The sequence below is a fragment of the Talpa occidentalis genome, unplaced genomic scaffold, assembly GCF_014898055.3.
Source record: "Talpa occidentalis isolate TD23 unplaced genomic scaffold, MPIMG_talOcc4v2.1, whole genome shotgun sequence".
Classification (NCBI taxonomy): Eukaryota; Metazoa; Chordata; class Mammalia; order Eulipotyphla; family Talpidae; genus Talpa; species Talpa occidentalis.
The window spans coordinates 103,883,831-103,907,365 of record NW_026555331.1 but is presented as its reverse complement, the minus strand read 5'-3'; the positions used below and the strand labels follow the sequence as shown (position 1 = coordinate 103,907,365).

Genomic DNA, 23,535 nt, shown 5'->3' with positions numbered 1-23,535 from the left:
GTCACTATGTCATCAGTGCTGGGAGTGCACATTGTCAGTTGTTTAAACATTGTTAAATCCACTGTGGGCTGGCAAGAAGCATCTGGGAGCCAGACTTTTCCTGTGGACACATGCCAAGTACTGTATTGTATTTCCTCACTAAAGTAAAGTATATTGAGATAATTTTTCTTCTTGAGTTTTTTTTAATACAGAAATTATTTTTCAAAGCTAAGTAAGGATCATATGATGAAATCGTTTATAAACCTGAATTGTGTAGTAGCTGGTTAATGACTACTTTTATTTAGCGAGAGTAAGTGTAAATAAGTCATGCAATTACTACTTCAGTTAGTTAACAGTATTCTACTGATTAGGAAAGTTCAGATGTCATTTCATGTGTTCTTTTTAAATCAATTACTTACTCAAGGAAGAACAATAAACATTGAATGACCCTTTAAGTACTATAGTTGGGCATATCACTAAATTTACATGTTTGATTACATTATTTAATTAGATAGGAATAAACCTTAGATTGCATTTTAATATACACAATTAGAGCATAACATTTGTTTTAACTGAAAAGTCATGAAAAGTTTGTAAAATGTTAAATTTAACTTCAAAAACTGTATTTGAACAGTTGTGGCTTAAAGAGGAGGAAACAAGAATGCTTTGTCATACTGGAGAACAGTCTGGGGTTAGACTTGGAGCACTGACACCGAGTAGACTGGAGGCCCCCCGAGACCCCCCCAACCCCCCAGGTGGCAGGGATTTGTCTTTCTAGAATGGATACAGTTACTCCATCTGCTACCCTGCATCACTGTTGGGTGGGACCTTAAAAGAGTAAGATCTGCTTTGCCCGCCATGTACATTCAAAATACCCTGACACTTTTACATAAAAGCAGACATTTTGTTTATATTGGCCCTATTTCTGGAATCCAAGTAATAGACACTTTGCAAATGAGAGTTCAACCTACCCTTCAGGGGGCCAAATATGAGCAAGCATGTTGCTTTTTACACTCCAGTTTTTATTCCTGTGTACTTTGAAGAACATCAGATAGTATTTTGCAGGAATGACTATCAAGACCTCTATCAAATCAGCTTCGTGTGCCTAACCTCTCCTCTTCCCACCACAGGCCCTGCCTGACTTCTTTTGACCATTTCTTTCTACAGAAATATACTAGTTCCAGAAGATCTTTTATTTTCTAGGCATGATAGCATATTATACAATAAATTTGTGTGTCAAGAAAAGACTTACCACAGAACTAAAATAACTTAAAAACATGGTTCTGAATGTCTTTGCACAGATCTTCATAGGTTTCGGGAAATTTGTATTTTGAGAATGTCATTCTTTTGTATTATGTAAAGTGCTTTAATTTGCTGCATTTCTCATGTCTTAACTCAGTCAAATCTAGTGAGGAACTATAGCTATCTTGTTCAGGATTAATCAGTCTTCTTAGACTCCTGGCTAGGACGGAAGCTGCTTTCAGCTCTGCTTGCTTCAGGGCCTGTCCTTACTCTGTTTTTTCATCATATTCAGTCTCTGGGAGGGAGGTGATGGGAGATGATTTTTCCATTTGCAAGCTGCCTTCCAACTCAAAGAAAAATGGAGGGGGCAAATGCCAAGCTTTTCACTTTCTGTGGCCATTACAAACATGACTATTCTCCTGTTTTTCAGCAGTGTACACTGTTTTTCAAAGGAGCTGTTTTTATTTTTTGGCATGTCAGAGTTAGCCAAGTTATATTGTCATTGGAAAAGTGTTAAAAATAAGAAGATGTCAATATAATTTCACGAATACTAACTTTGCTCTTAAGTTGCATATTACAGCAACATTTTAGCCATTTGCCTCTCTTTAGCCTCATAATAATTCTCTGTATAGTTTGTAAAGTTATTCCAATTCAAGAATATGAACTTCTGGGGTACAATATTTTTTAGATTTATTTATTTATGCATACAAGAACTGGGGTGTAGGCCAGAGGTTGCGGGGGGGATGGAGGGGTGAGAGGATTCACCAGAGACAGAGTGGAGAGCAGAACAGGCAGATTGACAGAAATACATTGCTGAGGGGAGCAGCCAGTGAGACAGGAACAGTCTGCTGCACCATGTGGGTAGCTCCCTGGCTGGGGATCAAACTAATGTTGCAGTGGCTGGCGATAGCTTGATAGCACTGTCTTTAACCCCTGTGTCACCAGGGAGGCCCCTGGAATACAAATTTTATTTGTGTTTATATAGTTCAACTCTGTCTTTTGGAATTAATTTCTTCTTTATTCTATTACAATTAATTTTACATTAGTATCATCTAGGTATACCTGCGTTTTAAAGCTTAAAAAACAATTGATATTTGAAGATACAATGTTCTAATTATTTTTGAATTGTGATAGAACACCCAAATCATTAACAATGAAAGCCTCAGAAGATAGCCCTCTAGCTCAGTGGTTCTCAAAGTATGGTCCCTGGACCAGTATCATGGGCTGGGAGCTTATTAGAAATGTACAATCTTAGGCCCACTCCAAATACGCTGAATCAGTCTCTATGTGTAGAACCCAGGAATCTGTTTAAGCAAGCCTCCAGGTGATTCTGATGCCTGCTAGTTTGAGAACCACTATTCTAGGTAATCAGCCGGTTTCATGGTGTTATGCCAGGGGTATTGATGTAGCTCATAATATCTGCTCCCAAACTGGAACTTACATATCGCAGAGAGAGCATGGGTAGTAATAGAAAAATACAAGTGGAGATATTATTTGAAAATTGCCCTATAGATATTAAATATTCAGCACTGTATGCTTGATCCCTTTCATTCCTTGGATATAGGGCTTCTAAGCTATGGTAGCTGTTACCTTCAGGCATAGCCAATTGAGCACAAAGGACAAAGGGACCAAGAGTGATTCTCTCCCAACCTTCAATTTCTTAGAGCTGGAACACACACAATCAGGGTGGCTGCTGGTTGTTTGGTTTTGTTTTTGTTTTTATTTTTTTTTCATTTACTTTATACAACTTAGGATCTTTACCTAAGAGGAACTGACACTAACAATATGGAGAGGGAGGAAAAGCAATAAACAGTCATTACCATTGCATCTTCTTTCTTCAGGTACAGTTTAAACATGCAAGTAGGCTATTACAGAAATGAGTGAGGTTGAAGGATATAGGAAATAAATCGGGAAACTACTGTAAGATCCAGATTTAATTGTGGAAAAAAATTATACAAAAGCAGTTGTTATCTTAGAATCCATCATAGCCAGTGAGGTAAAGACTAGCCATCAACCAGACATACTTGCCTAGACTTTAGGAAGGCAATACAGGATCTTCAGAAAATTTAGTAAAAGCATAGGCACAAATGTATAGTATTAGGGCCTCCCCTGGTGGCGCAGCGGTTGAGCGCTGGGCTGCGAAGCTGCCCGCAGCCTCTGCAGCGCTGGTTTGATCCCCGGCAGCCTGGAGAGGGTCCCACATGGCGTGCAGACCTCTCCTGCTGCCCGCTGCTCCCCTCAGCAGTGTACTTCGGTCCTTCTGCCTGCTCTGCTCCCCGCTCTGGCTCTGGTGAATTCTCTCACCCTCCCGCGCTTCTGACTACCCAGTGCTTGTATAAATAAATAAATAAATCTTTAAAAAAAAAAAAAACAAATGTATAGTATTAAAGACTAATAACAAGTATTTTATAATACCATTTAATCTTAATGATCCCAATGAGGAAAAATGGTAGAGAACCTAGACTATCCAATGAGTTGCAGCTTTTAAAGGGGCATATATCAACCATTGAAATAGCAAAATAAAGAAAATATGAAAATAGCTGAAATTTTTAGGTTATGCTAAGAACAAAAAAGGTGTACAATTGCTTTTTTTAAATTTGATTTTGAATTTTATTAGAAGCAGTAGTTTAAGTAGTTTCTATTTAATTTGTTTCCTTTTTTGTCAAGAATTGTGCTCCAACCAATAGGATAGGTAAGAGGTGACAGAAACCTGGGTTGAGCAGAGATTCTTATAGAACACCTAGCTAATCAAAATCCACTTAGTTTTCATTCCGCAAATATTCACAGAGAACAATTTTTCTTCCAGTCCCTGTGTTAGACTGTGGTAACATAAATATACTAGGGGGAGTTCCCACTTGGAGCAAAGTAGACTGGTAAACAAATGTTAATAATACTCTATAAGAGGAATTATATTGGAGGTCTGTACTCAGGCTATGAGTGTCCAAAGGCAAGTTGCCTGGAGGGGTTTGGTAAAAGCATCCAAAGGTGGGAGACATTTGAGCCATGTCTTAAAGATGAGTAGGAATTAAGATAAGATTGCTTCACAAACAACTTGCAAGTGAAGTCATTGAGTCACTGTCACTGATACTGAGGGAAACATGCAGGGTGAGAGAGTGTGGACTTGAGTGATTAAATTGGAAACTCTTCAAGGAGTAGAAAGTTGTAGTATCTGAAGTTGATTCCCTGAAAGGCTGAGACAATTCTGAATATAAGATTTGTAGGTGAGTGATCTTGTGATCTACTCTTGTATCAAAGTAAGGAAGGTAGAATTGGTCAGGAGAAGCTGACCCACAATGCAGCATGACTGGCCTCAGCTGAACTTTTGGGGCACTCTGAAGCTGAGTGCCAAATCGAGGCAAAGGTGCCTGTCTTTGTACCCCCACATCAGTTACTCGTTGGCTCTGGGCTGTCCTCTGGGAGGGTGTAACCTTGAGTGAGGCAATTCCCAACAGCTAAGGACATTTTCTCCTGAGGGGGACAGCCATGAACAAAGCACCCTGTGTCCCAGCAGTTGGTGGATGGCTGTGTTAACCCTGCAGAGGGCATCTGGGAGGAACACCACATTTTCCACTGCTGGTGGATTCTGAAAATTCTATATAGTTTAGGGTCTTCAAAGCAGACTCCAAAGAAACTGCTAAAATAAGGTATCAATAAGAATTCTTTATGCTATCTAGAAGATGAAATAATGATTGTTAGAACCCAACATAGGTTCAAGGAAATGATAGACATATAGCTGGACTTCAGTCAGGCATTTGGCCAGGATTCTCATGAAATCTTTACAGATATTAATGACCAATTGGGTAACTGACTATACAACTCTGCCCAAAGGGTACAGTTAATTGATTTTGTGAATACCTTAGGGCTTGATTCTCAATATTGTCATAACATCATATCTATCAATGCCTTGGATGAAGATATACAGACTTTGCTCTCAATAGATCAAAATCATGGATCAAATCTAACAAGATGAAATATGATAGGGTATCACACTTGCTCCAAAAATCTAGTTATACAAGTTGGAGAAAGGAAAGACTTGGCTTTATAGCAAATGGGAAAAGCACATAGAAGTACAAGAGCTTGATATGAGTCAGCAGTGTAATGTGATTCAGTCCTGAGATTGTATGCTTTGGGAATATAAAATAATTATCAAACAGTGTTCTGGTTAGCAGGATAGCAATTTTTTCATGATGTAGATCAACATACTTAGATATTTCTAAAACTACCCTAGAAGGCACAGGATAATAATTCTTAAACTTTTCGATCTCAGGAGTCCTTTATAATCTTAAAATTATTTGATGACCCTAAAAGCTTTTGTTTATATGAATTATGCCTCTCAGTATTTACTATATTAGAAATTAAAACTCAGAAATATGTAAAATGTTTGTTAAAGAGTTAAAAGTGCAGGTAATTATAAATATTCTTCTTTGATACTGTATCTGACTTAACAAATGCTAGTTAAAAGTTAGTTGCAGTATGGAATCCAAAGCCGTATCAATGAACTTTTCATACTTTGCTACAGTAAAATTTGTGGCTCTGTTTTGTACTTTGAATGACTTTTATTCAGTCACGCTTTGGTAAAATGATGCAGTGGCACTTGGAAAATATTGGTTCACTGTATTATGTAGAACTTCCTAATATTGACATAATTATGATACAATTCAAAAACACGTTCAGTAATATCACCTCGAATCTCATTAGAAAAGTCTTCAAACAGTGGGGAGCTATCAAGTTCATAGTACAGAGATAAATTTCTAAAATTCTTTTTGTCTGAAAGCTCAAATTTTATCATTGTGATAAATAACTGTCAGCTGTTTTCTTTGAAGTAACAAGCTCACTTTGTTCATTTTGAGAAAATGTCTGCCAAATGCACAAATCTAAGCAACCCTAGTTTGTCTACCAAGTAAACACAGTGTCCATGAAAAAAGCAGCCCGTTCAGTCTTTTCCTCATCAGGAGATGCAACAAAAGTGCTTCATGCATTCCTTTGATTTTGTCACACAGGATGTAAAAAAGGCATATGCTCATGACTGATGTTATATGAAAATAATAGTTTTTACTGCTTCATCAAGGTCATTCTAAGGTAAAACTGGCTTGTTGGTTTGTTGTTAATGCTAGTTCAAGGCAGTGAAGAATGCAGTGACAGTTTGTTACCACTGCGTTGATTTATGCTGAGGTGTCAGCAATTTACCCATCATTGCTCCATGGCATCAGTACAAATGTTAACAACAATGAGAAAGGCAAATGTCTTAATTTTATGTGAAAATTCTTTTGCCCTCATAGACCCTCCACCCCCAAAAAAGTTATTGGAAACCACGGCTGTGCAAAGGATACGGAGCCAATAAGCCTAATAGGTGATGGTTCATCTTATGAGCTTGTGCCTTTTCTTTCTTGGATTCTTGAAAATGAGGTTAAGTTGCACTGTGCATGATGAGGAAGACTGTATTTGCATAAGTGAACAGAGAGCACAGAACCAAGCCTGTAACAAATGAGCTCAGCATCTGTACATTTGCATTTTTCCTTAGATTGTAGCAGACAGTTGTAGATCCTTACTCAACTGCTATGTTGCAATTAAATGATCTTCATACCAACCTATTTATCATCAGATAGTATTTTTTTACAGAATAAGAATTAAAACCAAAATCTAAATTGAGGCGATTATTTTACTTTTTAAAAAGGAATTCAAAACAGAAACAGTTTATAATGAAACACACATATATTGTGGATCAGAAATGTATGAGGTTAATGAAATATATTTGAATACATTTAGAATATATTTTTTTAAGATTTATTTATTTATTTATACAAGCACTGGGTACAGTCAGAAGCACGGAGGGTGAGAGAATTTACCAGAGCCAGAGAGGGGAAGAGAACAGGCAGACCGACAAAATACACTGCTGAGGGGAGCAGCTGGTGAGCCAGGAGAGGTCTGCTGCACCATGTGGGACCCTCGCCAGTGGCTAGGGATCGAACCGGTGCTGCAGAGGCTGTGGGCAGCTTTGCAGCCCAGCGCTCAACCACTGCGCCACCAGGAGAGGCCCTTGGAATATTTTTTTTAGGATTTATTTACTTATGCATACGAGAGCTGGGGTGTAGACCAGAGGTGTGGGGGAGGGGGTACCAGAGACAGAGTGGGGAGCAGAACAGCCAGATCTACTGAAATACACTGCTGAGGGGAGCAGCGGGCGAGACAGAAGAGGTCTGCTGCACCATGTGGGCTAGCTCCCTGGCCAGGGATTGAACCTGTGCTGCAGTGGCTGAGACTTAACCCCTTGCACCACCAGGGAGGCCCCGCATTTGGAATATTCTTATTAAAAATAAGAATAAAGAAAAACCAGAAACTGAGTAAAGATGGCCTACAAGAAGGTGTTAATAGTATTAATAGTGCTTCTGGATAGGTCATGCATGATATTTTTCAGTTTTCTTTTTTACTTAATTTTTGCCTCTCTGTTTTGCAATAAGAATATTAAGAAAAGAGATTAAATTAGTAAAGAACTTACAGGTAGCAAACTATAATTGGACCAGAAATCTAGTGCCTAGATAGAAATTACTATAATTGAGAGATAAAAATAATTTGGATTTTCTTGGATTAAAATTGCAGAATTCATTATTAATTTCAATTAATTTTGTATTATTGTATACAATTTGTATACAATAATTGTATTGTACAATTATTGTATTGTATACAATTTATATTATCGTATATAATTTTGAATTTTTTATTATTGTATACAGTGACAAATGCACTGGGACATAGGGGGAGCCACATTCATAGTTTATCCATGCCTAGTACTCTTAAGGAATAGGATCACTTTCTGACTTTCAATCTCTGCTGACCAACAGAAGCTGGTCTATTCACACCTTATTGCTAACCTGTGTTCTTTCATTGCCTGCCATAATTGCTTATAGATGAGCAAATCTAAATTAGGCTACTTCTGAATAGAGAAGTACATCTAGAACAGCAGAAGATTTGTTCAGAAATGCCAGCAGCGCCTGCTGCATAGAAGACAGTGCAGGGAGATCAAGAGCAGGCTGCAAGTGTCATGACCTTGGTCTAGTCTTTTAACAGTCTCAGTTCAGTTCCCCTTTAATGAAACAAGTAGAACTAGATTATATCAAAGGTTTCTTTCCTTTCTAAGATTTTTCTCCTGGTTCTGCCAAATGACAGAAGTTGAGTTTTTTCGAAACATGCCAGCCATCATGTTCACAAATTTTTGATGTTTGTGAAAATATCACTATTTTTGCACTTTGAAATTTGTGTATAAATTCATAACTTTAATATCACAGTATAGGCATTTACTTTAACCTGATGGCATTTCCTCTTCATGTTAAACCCTGTAAAGAATAGAATGTCAAGATTGAAAATTAAATTGCACAATTAAGCAATTATTACTTATTTTGTTGTCTTTTATATCATATTAACCTTCCTGGTTGCTATATAAATAAATGGTTGCAAAATGCTTAGATCCTGTGGAAATGAACTGCTTGAAAATTGTGGGGTTTTTTATCCTGAGAAATTTGATTATCTCCTTGTCCTCCCCAAGTCACGTCCAAAGTGCTATGAGTTGACATTATTCTTTCTACTTTATAGGGATGACACTGAGAGTTAGAGACAGTGTCAAGGTTATATGAGCAAGAGGAACTTTAATGATAGGCTTTAGTTTGCCTAATTTCAGTAGAGTAAACATATCTAAACATGTTATTTCATCTTTATTCTTCTGTTCATTTTAAACTTTATAATACTGAAAGGCACATGCTCCTTTTTTTCTGTAAAATATTTGTCAGTTTGTTAGATATAAAAATCTTTTAGAAGTGTATGCTCAAGGCCCTTGAGGAACTCACTTTGCCGCATTATCATAATTTTGAATTCCTTCCTTCATGCCCCTTTGACTTTACTCCTAAGCATTTCTAACCCATCTACCAGCCTTTGTGGTTTGCCCAAGTCTTGAGAGAGAAGAGTGGGTAAAGTGCCATTTGTGTAAATCCTTGTGCATTTCTTCCTTCTTTTATATTGTACAGCTAGGACTAGAGATTGAGGTGTCTGTGAGCCCTGTCCTGTCTGTCCCCTCTTCTCCCACTCAGGGTCATCTAGCTTGCAACCCCCTGCACCTGAACTCTTGATGAGATATATAAGATAGCCAGTTGCTCTGAAATGCAGGTGAACTACTTTTACATATTTGTATGTAGAAAGATTCACCTGTGCTGGCTGCATTTGAACATGTTTTCCTTGTTGAAATTAGGTGAGAAAGAAAAAGCTGGCTGGCTCACCCAGAAATAAGCCTGTTTTCAATTAGGAGCTGCATTTGAAACTTTTACAAAGTACCAAATACTGTGTGCTCATTTTAAGGGCAGTTGAATGTGTGTGCACAGTTAGAGGTGGGGAAGGAAGTTGGGAGTACAGAAAAGAGAAGCTGCGTATTTGGTCATTCCAACTTGAAATTCTGTTTCTGAGTCATCACTAAAAGCATAATTTAACCCTAACAAGTAGTTCAGAGACAGCACCAAGAAAGTATAGAACCTTCCCACTTGTGTAAAAGTATTTCCCAAGTCCAAAGACAGCCAATATTCAAATGAAATTGTAGAGAACAACCCATCTACAAGCTGAAGATTTTTATGAGAATCAAGAAAGTGGCACTATGACTTTGGGGCTTTCAAGGCACATAACTCAGTTTAAATCCCTGCTCTTGTTCCAATTGGATGTGTGAACCTGGACAAAGTATTCAAGTGCTGTTAAGTTTATTTTTTGCATCGATGAAATGATGATAAAAGTACCTATTACTTCCTCATAGAATTCTTACAAAGATTAGTGGATATAAATGAATGTAGTATGAACATTTGAGCAATGAATATTAACTCTTCTTGAGACAAGCATATAGTCATGTAATCAAATAAAGCCTGGGTAGGGAGAGATTCAAACCCAAGGCTGATTTTAGAGCATAACATTTGAGTCTGTATTTTATGTCTTTTAAAATACATTGTATTTCAGTAGAACTGTTTTTTTGAAGGTGCTTAGTGAGAAAAGTAATCATTGTGTGAGGCAAGGATTTTCTACGTTATCATTCCCTTCTCCCTGGAAGACATGAGAAAATCAGTCTTCAGCCCTGATGTGAACACCATCCCCCTGTTTTGGTGCTAAAAAAATGTCTTTTGCTTTTTAAAAATAATGTCAGCTGCATGTGTCACTGCATGTCACTTTCATTTTTTGGTTAGTTATCCTTAAAAAAAATAACAGTAAGCCAGAAATAGCCATTTTGTAAAAACTGCATAGCTAGACAGATTTGTGATCCTTATTAGGGTAATAATCCATCTATTATGGAAATGGATCAATTTGTAAATTAAATTGAGTCAACTAGAAGGGAAAAGTAAGGTCTTGATTTTTCCCACAGTAAGCATTTTCTCAAGTGATAGTCATCCTAAAAAGATTTGGGAAAACTCACTTCTTTGCCGTTCATCCTCTTTTTGCTCAACTCAGGAAAAAAAAGGCTAACTTACCCATTTTTAGAAGAAGAATAGAGTTGAAGCTTTTAGGTTCATTAAGGGCCTGATTGCTCCTAGAAGTTACATTTTTTTTTTTTTTTTAGTGTTAAAACCTTGCAGTCACTCCCAGAACATTGCTTATACGCATTGTCTAGTTTAGTAAATCTGTAACTATGTTTGAATTATCATCTGCAGTTAGTTCATTTTACTGTTATTTTCATCTTGTCTGATCAAAAAAATCTCCTGATAATTCTCCTAACACTGTGTGATTGGAATAATAACTTCAAATGTTGAAGGATTCTGTGCTGCAGCTGAGAGGCATGTAAATACAAGCTGCTTATTTGCAAGAAGCTTCCAGATTTGCAATATGATTGCTATGGAAACCACATAATGAAAACCTTATAACCATCTGTGTAGTTGATGGATTTTACTGCATAGCTGAGCTGTTTTTGTTTACTGTTATTAAAATGTTGAATGGAATGTATTAGCCTGCACACATATACTATTTGAGGTATTAATTGATATTATATAATGACATAGTACCTCAACACCAAAATAAAGGATGTTTAATAATTAAACTTAAAATAACCTGTGAGTATATCTACTATACTGTGAAGGTGATTATTGCCTAGAATGTTGGTCATCTTATTCTTATATATATATTTTGAGTGGTTTGAAGAGGTTTCCTCTGTTAATAAATGATATAGTGTGATTTATTTTCATAATATTTTATACATTTATTCAGTCAGTGTTTATTGAACAGCTCCCTATACCAGATTGTATTCAAGATTCAATCTGAGTTTTTTCCCCCTAAGGTTAAAAACACACACACACACACACTAAATTTGATTTTGTTATCTTTTATATGGAAGCTGTTTGTATTGTTAGGCCAAGATAAAATGAACTGCTTGAATATTGTTAAGAAAAATTGATGTATGAAATGCATAAGGCTTTGACCTAAAAATATCAGTACTAGGTTTGAAATAGAGAAAGGAAGTGTTTTTAATGAGCATTTAATTTTCTAAAATACTGCTTATTAAGCAGAGTTTTTCCATCTTATTGTAATATTTTTTGTATGATGTGTTGATACTGACTATGGATGGTAAGTCTAAATCCTAATAATGTACGAGCAAAGAACAGTGCTTCCTGTATTGACATTATAGTTTTTGACTCGGGAACAAGTGCCCTTAACCATTTTTTAATTTACTCCTTACTATTGAATTTGTGACCAAATTGGTAGAGGTGGGTGGGGGAAGAGAAAGTATGAAAAATAAGGCAAACTTTTTTCTCTACCTTTTAAAGAATTAACTAGCTGTAATATGAGTAGTTTGGACCAGACGATTATAAATATCCCTAATACCTTTAAAACTTAGTTGAAAACACCCTATTAACCTTTTAGTGATAACTAGCCCTTGAGATTTGATATAAGGGAGATAAATGATATTGAAGAGAATAGAGATTATATTTAGTATTAGACCTTTTATCAGGTCTTCTGTATTAATTAGTATTTGAACCATATTCAATTGCCAATATTAGGTTCAACCTAATATTTATGAAACACCAAATATTTCCATCTGTCCCTTATATTGGAGCTCTCAGTATTTTTTTTTAATTGGGTTACAAAATTTCATTAGTTATTTTTGTCTCATAGTTACACTCTCAAGCTTGATATAAATGTTAATTTTATTAATTACCACTTTCAAATTTGCAGGAAACTTCCAGACTTACATCTGTAGTCCTGACCTCTCTACCAGCTTCCCAGTTGACTCTGGGCTTTTCCTCTGGGTTGCCCCTGGAGCACATTAAATCCATCAGAAATATAACGGCTTGTGTCCCCCCAGCTAAATAGCTTATCTTGACTATTCCCCTTTTAGTAATGGTGTTCGCATTTTTCAGTTCACTATGCTCAAAGCCTGAGTCATCCTTGGTTGTTTTTTTCCTTCCTTAGCCTTCTGCATCCAGGCAGGCATAGAGTTTATCATAAGCATCTCCTTTCCATTTCCTCCCTTCCCTCAGTTCAGGACTTTAGCCCTCCGCCAATGTCAAGATCATAACAGCATGTTCACGGCCCCTCAACAGTTGGCCCAAATCACTGACATTATCTCCCAATCTGCTCTACCCCTTGAGTAGCACCTACTTCAGCCAAAATGAATGGAATGTGCCTTATTCTTTAGTTTATGCTTCTCCCTGTCTGAAAATACACTCTCCATCTCTCTTAATGTAAATTTCCCTTAACTCCTGAAGGCTTGATGGTATTGCCCAGTTAGGTGGTTTCTTCTTTGCATGCTCAGCTTCTCTGCTATCCTTACCTCCCTGGTAGAACCTCTCTTTATTATAGGTAGTTAATACTCAAGGAAGATTTATTTTTTATTTTTTTTTTTTTTTATAGAGGCATGTTTATTTATTTATTTATTTATTTGTTTGTTCGTTCATTTTGTTTATACATGCACTGGGTACAGTCAGAAGCGCGGGAGGGTGAGAGAATTCACCAGAGCCAGAGCAGGGAGCAGAGCAGGCAGAAGGACCGAAGTACACTGCTGAGGGGAGCAGCGGGCGGCAGGAGAGGTCTGCGCGCCATGTGGGACCCTCCTCCAGTGGCCTGGGAGCAGCCGGGGATCGAACCGGCGCCGCAGAGGTCGCCGGCAGCTTTGCAACCCAGCGCTCAACCGCTGCGCCACCGGGGAGGCCCTCAAGGAAGATTTATTGATCGAAGTATTTACTAGTCATATGGCTACATTTTAATCTTTTGTATATTTTTCTTTCAGTTTTTGGATTTTCTTGACATCAAGATTGTTTTTGAACCCAATTTTTCTTTGGCCTGCCATTTCATTCATATGCCCTGCCTTAAATATTCCTAAATGGTATATAAATACTTAGGATAGGAGAATGGTGATATAATAAATGTTTCTTTGATATAAATTAATGGAATGGTCTGTTGATTCTGTTTAGAATGCTTCTCATTTAATTTTACATTATTTTTCTTCCTATAACTTCGTAAAGACCATGAGGGAAGAGTGTGGCCATAACATAATATAGGTAAGGTGTTGGATATTTGCAGGATAAGGAGCATGGACTTTCTAATTGCAAGCCTAAGTTTGAATAACACTGGAAGTTTCTTTACATTGTTGAATCTCAGTTTATTCATCTGTAAAATTAATATTTAAAACTTACTTATCTGTGAAATCTTAACACATGCTACATAATGTACAGCACATAGTACTTCCTTAATCTAAATTGAGAATTACCTTAAAGGTTGAGGATCCTTCTAGTATCCTTCTGTGACCACCAAGTGAGAAAATTGAAGTATGTGATACTCAATAAATGACTTACAGGTTAACTGGATTTTATAGCACACGTTTTCACTTTGCAATCTTGACGTAATAAGGGCCATAATTTTATCTGTATCTGTAAATGCTGGTTGTCATTTTACCGGATGCGAAGGCTTTTTTGGATTTAAGATTGTTCTAGATGAGTTTCTAAAAGTATTTAAAACAAAATATGCAAAACATTAGTAAACAAATTTTACCAAGTCATTTGGCAAGTTTGTGATTTGGAAATAGCTGGAGGTTTGTTTGTGCAGCTTTAAATTATTTAAAAAGGAATGCAAATGTTGAGTGGTTTCATTCTTTGAAAAGGAATAGGGGTGTGTTACCACCTTTAGGTTTTACTCTTAAAATGGGGTGAGTGCTGTCTTGTTATCCCTGGGGAAACCCTTCAGTTTACTGTTTCTGTTGCTCACTTCCAGAAGAGGAAGAGGACAGCACTCCCATGAAAGCTGGGGAACAAAGGAAGACGAGCCTGGACAGTGCCCGCCCCACCTCAGGTAATGAATGACTTGTGTCACTTCCTGGGAACACTGATTGTGGTTTTTTTCACCTTCTTACTGAACTAGAGACATTTACACAACTCCCCGAAGTTGGCTCCTTGGGTCTGGATATCTTATGGCTGATAAGCTGCTTAGTCCCATTTAGGATGCATGAAAACCACTTGAGAAGGATTTATAAAGTAAGCCAATTTATACAAGGTATTCCTTCCTGAATTACTCTGTAATGACTCAATTAGCTTTCATTTCTGCACAAAGGAGATTTAGTTGCATAAATTAGCTTATCATCATTGAGGAAGTGTCACTGCTAAAGGACAGTTTATAGATACAACATGCAGTTGCTGTCAAACCTATAAGAATGTAATATAGACATCTGTGTATACTTTGTGCTTGAGCAGAACAGACTTCTGCCATTCAGAGACTAACAGGGGACAACAAGTTGCCCAGGGGACTGGCAATGTAGACATCTCTGAAAAGGTCAACTTGACACAGGCTCTGACAATCGACCCACAGCTCTGTCTTCTTTGATAAAAATCAGATAAACTTAAGACCGCTAATTGATCTGCAGCCTGTTTAAATGTTGGCCATGCATATCTTCATTGCATATGATTAACACAGAAAGCAAATGAATTGGGTAAGAAATGCCAGAGTCCAGTGACAGCAGCTTAAAAATTGGAAAAGGACGCTTGTGGCCTAGAAGGCTAGGAAAGGATATTCCTCTTATCCGTTTCCACTTGGCACATGGCCCCAAGTACTAATTATGACTGAGACTGGAAAAATAACTACACATGCAGTGCACACAATCACATGATATGGGCAACTTTGTGTGTGTGTGTGTGTGTGGTTGTTATTTCCAAATAGCGGGAGATAAACATTATCTGTAGTGCAAGCTGAGGTTAGTTTTGATAAACCAGCAATTATTTTACACAGAAAGAAGAGGAGGACTGCATGCTTATCAGGACTTAGCACCTCTTCACAGCCACATGTCAGCTGGGGCAAGGTCTGCCATATCATCCCATGTCCTGCAAAGAGCTGTTGTTGGGGTCACCTTCCCCTCGCCGATCTGTCCATACATCACTCTCTCAAGCTGTCAGAGGCAGGGTGGATGAGAAGTGTGTGTTCAGGAAGTAGCTTTCCAGAGTCCTTCCTACGGTGACATGTGGAAAGGAAACAGGGGCCTGATTTCCGGACCTGAACAGGAAAGCAGGAGCAGGTTGCTGCAAAAGGGTTTGGTTTGCTTTTTCCAGAAAGGAAGTGAGGACGAAGTCATTCGATGCTAGCACTCCAGCCCTGTGAAATGTAGCTATAAAACACTAGGGATGATGAAACTTTTAGAATGATGTTCAGTAGTAACTGAAGTATATATGTTTTGTTGTGTATCATAAAACTTCTGTCAAGAGCATGTTGTTTTCTTTCTTTTCTTTTTTAATGCAGTGCAGGTGTAGAAGGTAGATACATAGCCATTCTTTCCATAAAGATAAGTATTTTGGTTTAGAGCAATTATATTTTTCAAAAACCCTTTTAAAGTAACTATCTCCCAAATTTTTGCCTGTGAGGGAAGGGAAAAAAAAAATCTGTTTTCCCCAAAGGAATGCAATAAGTAAATCTAGCTTTTCATGCAATAGCTATCAAGTACTGCAATAATTCTTATCTTTAGTGACATGAAATTCTTTTCAAGCAACAGTTTTAATGCTTTTGCATAGCAGTGACCTCTGTTCTCCCTAGACTGTCAAAGATGTAACACTAGAAGTTTGTTTGCAGTGCAGGGCAGTGAGTTGACAAGGGTATTACTATCTTGCTGAGCATCACATGACGTGAACTTCTAACCTTACTCAAGAATGTTATATATTTTTTACATTGACTGATTTTGCTAAAAAGTGTTTTTCACACTGCTGTAATGTAATATATTTAAGCATAAACAAAATTAATCTTGTATTTCTTATAAGTTCTTTCATGTTCAGGCTTGTAGATTGCTCATATTTATTGTGTGTATGTGTGTATGTATGTGAATATATATAATATATATTCTATATATATATATAATGAAAATTCAATTTAATTTTCAACACTGTAGAATGTTTTTCTTTCTAAAACAATATTCCAACCTATAGCTCTGATCAGGGAGAGAACCTCCATTATCTTATTATCATATATTTTATCCATTGTCATCCTATTTTTAAAACCTTTTATTTTTGCAAAAGTATCTCCAGTGTTTAGTTTATGCTTTCATAACAACTCTGTCATCTTTAACCAATAATCTGTTTTTGTGTGTATTAAAAGGCAAGAGCAGGTACATTGTTTAAATTTTCCACAGACTGAATTTAGAAATTTTTTTTCTCACCTGCTTTTTAAACTGTTCATGTTTCTCAAGATACATATGAGGTGATTTTGGGTGTAATGTTGAAAAAAAGGATCATGGTATGGATAGAATAGGAAAAAATTAATCCAAGTGGAAAAAACTAACTAAACAGGCTTATTTTGTATTCAGAAGTGTGCTTCTCGATAATGCTGTTCCTGCACCCTCCCGCCTTTTTAAAAAAAAAAAAGCTTGTCCCACATGGATTATTTCTCAGCATAGGTGAAGAGCGTTAACTTCTGTGCATCTGCTGTGCTACTGAGGTTGTGTCTGTGCTTCATTTTTGGTGGATGTTTAGCTACACTTAAAATTTTGAAGAGCAAACCAGAGGAGCTTGCTGCTCTCTAAGGAACAAGATAACTCCGAGTTTTTATGTCCAGATTTCATACCAAGAATTTAAGCATTTCCTTCCTGAGGAGACTAAGTGTAATAAACATAGGCTGCCAGGTTTTCTCCCTCGTTGTGATTCTTCTACTTCAGGACCAGTATCATGCGCTGAAATAGATGAGTAAATTGTGTGTACATGTAGTCGTGTGACACAAACAACTTATTATTCTTTAACAAAGCTCACATATGGGACACGGAAATGAGCCTGGTCTTTGGGTAACATCGTCATCAAGATTATAGAAAGCACAGTTGAAATGCATCTTTTCCCCAGTATTGCCAAATCGCTAGCTCTGTTGCCTCTTTACAGCAGTGAGATTTAATGAAATGCTCATGATGCACATCTAGGGAGAGATGCATCTTGCACGCGGTGGGGGTCTCCCTTCCCCTCATGCGCTCCTGTAACTCCCATTAGTGTTAATGGGAGTTTCACCAAGCGCATCGAGGGGAAGAGAGACCCCAAAGTGATAAGGATTATGTGTTAGAATCACCATATACTTTTTTCTTCCTTCTCTCTCACCCCCTACTCTGGCCCATCTTGAAAATCTATCAAATTTAAAACTATTACGAGAGGATGTGAAAAAGGAAAGAACAGCCTGGACAGCTGGGAACCCTCTGGGACACACGAGTGAAGCCAACATTTCTACTCCAGTTTTTAGCCCAAGTTCTGTTTCTTCAGCCTTTTTGGATCAGGCCTGGGGCTGAGCAGCATGGGGAACACATAGGAGCCTTCACTTGGGGAACCAGCTATTAGATCCTTTTACCTCCTGGCCAGTGACTATGGGGGAGGGCCTTGCATGTGAAATGATGTCATCCTCTCTTTGCTCTAATTCCTTGACTTTTAAGCTGACACTGACGGACTGCATGGGGCGCAACATTTGACCCATTTAGCAGTTGATTTAATCTGACTTAGAATGTTTCAACTTCTAAATCTCTATTTGTCTAAATAAGTGGTTTTTAAAGGAAATCAGTCACTTTATTATTAAGTAATTTTTTTCTTAAAAAAAAAAAAATGACAATGTTTGGAGTGATCTGTCCATCCAGAGTGCCCTCTAGTGTCCATTTGTAGAATTTACTTCATGTAGGCTGGGGTGGGGGCATGTAATGAAGGGTGGCCAAAAGCATTGTTAGTTCTTGGTTGGATTCCCAGGCTTGTATACATCCCTGCTGGTATCGGTGATGAGCGCTCAAATGCTAGAGTGGAGGAGTCAATAAGGTGTGTGTTTCTCTCTGTCCTTCTCCCTCCCTCTCTCCTCCCTCTCTCTCCCTCTCTTTTCTAATTTTCAGAAAGCAGGAGAAAAAAAAATAGTAGGAGGCTTTTGTTAGGTTGTGTATTCCAGTCATTTATTTTTCTTAAAGCATTAAAAAAAAAAAAAAGAAAAGAAAAGTAACCTCTTACTTCCCAAGTATTTAGACTATATATTACTCAATTTTTCTTTTTTTTTTTGGCTTTTAAAAACATTTTGGATCTTGAAAGAAAAAAATTTAAATTTCTAATAAATTTAACACTGTATAAATTGCAAAGCACATGAATTGAGACAAACACCCTAATGACACGCTAATGTGACTAGTTGTGTTGGAAGTGCCAAGGAGCCTGCTGTTTGAGAGCCATATAACAAAACCAAGATGACATCCCTGATCCAGCATGTGTCTCCGCAGTTATCCCCTCAGAATTCAAAGATGACATTCCAATGATGGAAGTTGTCAGCACGTATGTGTTCTGCCTGCTTAGTGAATCCACGGACCTCTTATTGATATTACTTGCATTCTTTTTGTGTTAACTCATCAAAATTCAATTATCATGAAATTAAAAACAGGAAACAGTTCTCAGTGTAACAAAAGCATCCAGTGTATTTAACTCTGTGCTGTGTTTCAGGAGACCCACATTGTATAAGTGACAAAGCATTTATTACCCGGTTTATTGTGGTATTACAGAGCGGAGAGCGCTAAATAATCAATCAGTTAATGGTCTGTATGGCAGTTTGAGCACATCACATCCATTGTGCTTATGCTGTTAGAAGGATGAGCTGATAACTCCAGTGTATGTTGCATGTTTATTCAGAGCCTAATGTCTTAAACTGGGGCTGACAGAAATCTTGAAAAATGCCACTTCAGCACTGACAATTTCAAAGTTGCTAAAATATTTTAGAACTGACTTTGCCTCTGGCTCCAAAAGTCCCCAAAGAAAGGAACAGGAATTGCCCTTTGTATCGCGTCCACTTTATCTTCTTTCTTTAAGCAACTTTAGATTTGAGAACTTTTTAAAAATGTAGTTTCCTAGTCTGGGTTTTTATTTGTACCTTAGCTCCTATAATTATTCTTTTTATGAAGTGCGTTTCACAGTGTGTTTATCTCATCTCGTGGATATTGCTGATGATGCAGGGTGGCTGAGTCATCTTCAAAACATGTTGCAAGTGGGCTTAGGTTCCTTATAGAAAATAAATGGGAAGGAACTTTCAGGCCCTGGTTTGGTGAGAACATGTCGCAATTACAGGTTTCAGGCAAAACAAGAAAAGGAGGGGGGGAGGTGGAAACAGGCGTTCAAAATCAGATCTTTTTGAAATGGACCTTCATTAGAATATAGGAAATAGGATTCTTGTGTAGATGTAATAAAATGTTCTTTGAATAAGCACAAACATTTTTTCAACTGTTTGGTGACTTTAATTTCTGTTGGTTCATTTTAAAATGAGGTCCCTTTCCATGAACGCTCTGACTCATGTTTTCTCTTTTTTCTTCCTAGGGGACAAAAGCACTGATTATGCTAATTTTTACCAGGGTTTGTGGGACTGCACAGGGTCTCTCGCTGATGAATTATCATTTAAGCGTGGTGATGTGATTTACATTCTTAGCAAGGTAAGAAGACACCCCAAAATGACATTGTAAAGGGGCAATACAAAGCCCTATCTTTATGCATTTGGATTTACAACACTGGGGAAAAATGCCAATTGGAATTCTTCTAGGTCCTTGTTAACAATTGGGGGTTCAAATAATTAATTATTTTGTCAAGTGAAATATAATCAAATTTTAAACACAATCAGATAACAGGATTCAACTTAACAGTGTGTTTACCTATCACTTTAGCCTTGGCTCACATCCACACTCTGCCCTCTCCAGAAACAATATACTTATGTGAAAGTTAACATTGTAAGGTATTAGGTTATTTAGTATGTTTTTCTTTCCTCTTCCTTTTTATTCTTCTGTGTGCTTATTCTGATTTTGTCTGCCATTCACTACTGGAAACACTGTGTTTATAGAACAAGTTTTTCATCTTTATGTAAATACATTGGGTGTTCCGACAATTTAAAAGCAATGCTCTTCTATTCAGACAGGTTTAGGTAATTTTTTAAAAGTTTAACATAATTATATTTGTAAGCATAATGGCAAAGTATATTGCTCTGAACTCATCTTTATGTAGAAAAAAAATCATTGTCTCTGTTTTTTTAACATACTGGATTATTCAAATCTTTCTGTTCTTAGACTAAAAGTCAGGTTTCTTATTGTGATTATACTTCTGATGTGTGTGAGCTCCCTTAATTTCCATATTTTAACTTTCTCTACTATAACATGGGGATTGAAAAAAATCTCCCTCAATCTGCCTTATGAGACTATTTTAGAATCAAATGATGTATGGAAACTATTTAAATATAAGCGAGAAAATGTTATATAAATCACAGTCTAGGAGTTTAATGTGATATCTTGAGAGAAATATTTTGGACTCTTTAGAAAAAGATAATATGACTTGTTAGTTACAGAAAGGCATTTAGAAATCAGACCACTTACTGAATGTTAACACTGATGGCTGGTGCATCAAATCATAACACAGAGAATCCTAGAATATTTGAGTCAGGGGTCTTAGGGATCATCTATCTCTTTTTAGTTTTACTGATAAGGCAACTTGAATGAAGAAAGTGCCAGAGCCCATACTTAACTGGCATCTGGAATCCCAGTCTGGTGCTTTCTACTCATTTTTATCCTGTGCTTGTTTTTATCATCTTCCCTCCTTTCCTTAGTTAACTTTAATTTGAAATCTTCATAAAGTACCTATAATATGGCAGGGCTCATACTAGGCACCAGGAACCCAAAAGGAATAAAATATAAACCGCTTATAGATTATTGGGAGACATTTATTTCATAAGGAAACACAGCAAACTGTGATCATTGCTAGTTGAGGTGCCCAAAGTGAAGACCTGTCACTTATTTTTCTCAGAGCACTGCTCATTGGTATGCAGAGTTTATTTGTTTAGCTTGGAAGCTGTAGCTAACTACATACAACTCTTGGATTAAGCGTATTATTGGACTTTCAATTATCCCAAGTTTTGAGTTTATCACTTAACATAGAAAACAAACTAATTCATCTCAGTTCTTGTCAAGAAACCTTACTGAAATCATTCTTCAGTTTCTTAGTTTATCGTTTCTTTCACCAATTTAGTTGCAATTGTGTATAAAATTAAAAGATTGATAAGCACCCACTTGGAATTTCAGATCAAAGGGATAAATGGCATATAGCTATAATATATCCCTTTTGTAAAATATGAAATGTACAAAGCCCACGTGGGTCTGTTCTTAAAACCTGCTTCATGAATCAGTCTTTATTGCTGAAAACTTGGGAGACCCAAGCTCCACGCCAGACTGTGAAACAGCAGCATTCCCACAAGCTCCTCTCATTTCTACCATTGTCTCATAAAAGCATTCCCTGCTAACATGAAATTAAAAATGAAATCATAGGTGTGTGTCATATTGCTAGGACTCCCAGGAGAAGTAATTCCTGTTCTCCCAAACCTCTTTTGTAGAGATTGTAATTTTATGTGTGAAATCTGGTTACAGAGCTAAGGTTGGTTGTCTTCCAGCTCATAGGAAGAGGACACTGCTACCTAAAATTTCTATAGGCTATTATTTCAGTATAGATGGAACAAAACTACTTCCTCTATCAGGTTTTTACAGGGTCATATGTTGTACCTTTAGCATTGTTTCATGAGGGACCTGACAGAGATGGGTGCTTTATCTGGAGCTCATTTTGGTTTTTGAAAGAAGAGACCAGCCATTGTTAGCCAGCATGTTGTCACCACTGGCTGAATGATTAAATACCCAGGCTTACCCACTTGTCCACCTAGTAGAATCAACCAGGTAAATCTTTCTGAGGGTGAAGAGAAAGAACAGGACGCTTAGCTCTCCCTTGATGCAGTTTGGACAAGTTTTGTGCCTTTGATTGGCGTCTTCGCTGCAGGTTGTCAGGTTGCTAGGTTGCTCTGGGATTCAGTGTCTGTTTGTGAAGATTCTTACTTCCCCACTTTGCTTTGGGTTAAGTTCAGATAGAAATTTCTAGATATTCTCTAGTAATTTTGCATTGGCTTCACTGTTCAGTTTTTACTCAAAACTTTAGCAAACACAGACCATAAGTTAGTACTGTAAATTCCTTACTATGTGAATGATGACAGCTTTGAATTTGAATGTGAATGCTTGGTATTATTATAAATTCAAAACACACAGCCTTTAATAGAAAGAGGGAAAAATTGACAAAAGGGTTTGTTTCTAGATCAGGGTAAAGCTAACATTACATATTGATAGGTTTTTAAAGTGTAATTAGTTTAGAAATCACTAGTGTTATTGTATGCCTAGAAATTTGTTTAATCTTTTTCAGAGTCATATTCAGATTCCGTTGGTGATGGAATGAAATTTTACCATTTTAATTTATTTTTTACACCATCTAGTGGCTCAGAATGAGTGTTGCAGGTAATTGCAACTAATGTGGACAATCAAGATGATATCATAAATTCAACTTTAAATCTAGTTAGAGGTTATTACTTTCCTAGCTCATGTCAATAAAGTATTAGCATTAATCATGAAAATTTTTTTCACCATTCTGAATTAATGTTAAAAATATACACATGGAAAAGAATGCATCTTAAGGAATCAAACAGTATTTGTAGAGACATAATAAGTGTCCCCTTTACAAAGAAATTAATGCAATGACTTTTCTAATAAATAAAGCACCATTTAAAAGATTAAAAAATATGACTTGTTTTTCATAATGAACTGATCTTTAATTTGCTGAATTTATTATCATTTATTTGACTTACCTTCTAGACGGTTGTCAGTGTGAACATACTCTTTGAAAAAAGGCAGCACAAACCAGTTTAAGGAAAGATAATTCTTTCAATATAAATAAACATTTAGACAAATCAAGAAATAAAATGGCATGCATTATAATAAAGAGGGTTTTCATTTTGTTAATGTAATGACAGAAAAAGATTTGACTAGTTTGATAATTGGGCTGTCTT

The 23,535-nt window shown here is 36.9% G+C and overlaps 1 protein-coding gene across 2 annotated transcripts in view; it reads left to right on the top strand.

Moving 5' to 3' along the window:
- Positions 1 to 23,535, top strand: part of SKAP2 (src kinase associated phosphoprotein 2) — a 155,359-nt gene that overhangs the window by 120,400 nt on the left and 11,424 nt on the right. For both annotated transcript variants that reach the window (XM_037509556.2, XM_054692435.1), the window contains exons 10-11: positions 14,440 to 14,517; positions 19,998 to 20,110. In XM_037509556.2, coding sequence (XP_037365453.1) covers positions 14,440 to 14,517; positions 19,998 to 20,110 — 191 coding nt within the window. The remainder of the gene's footprint in view (positions 1 to 14,439; positions 14,518 to 19,997; positions 20,111 to 23,535) is intronic.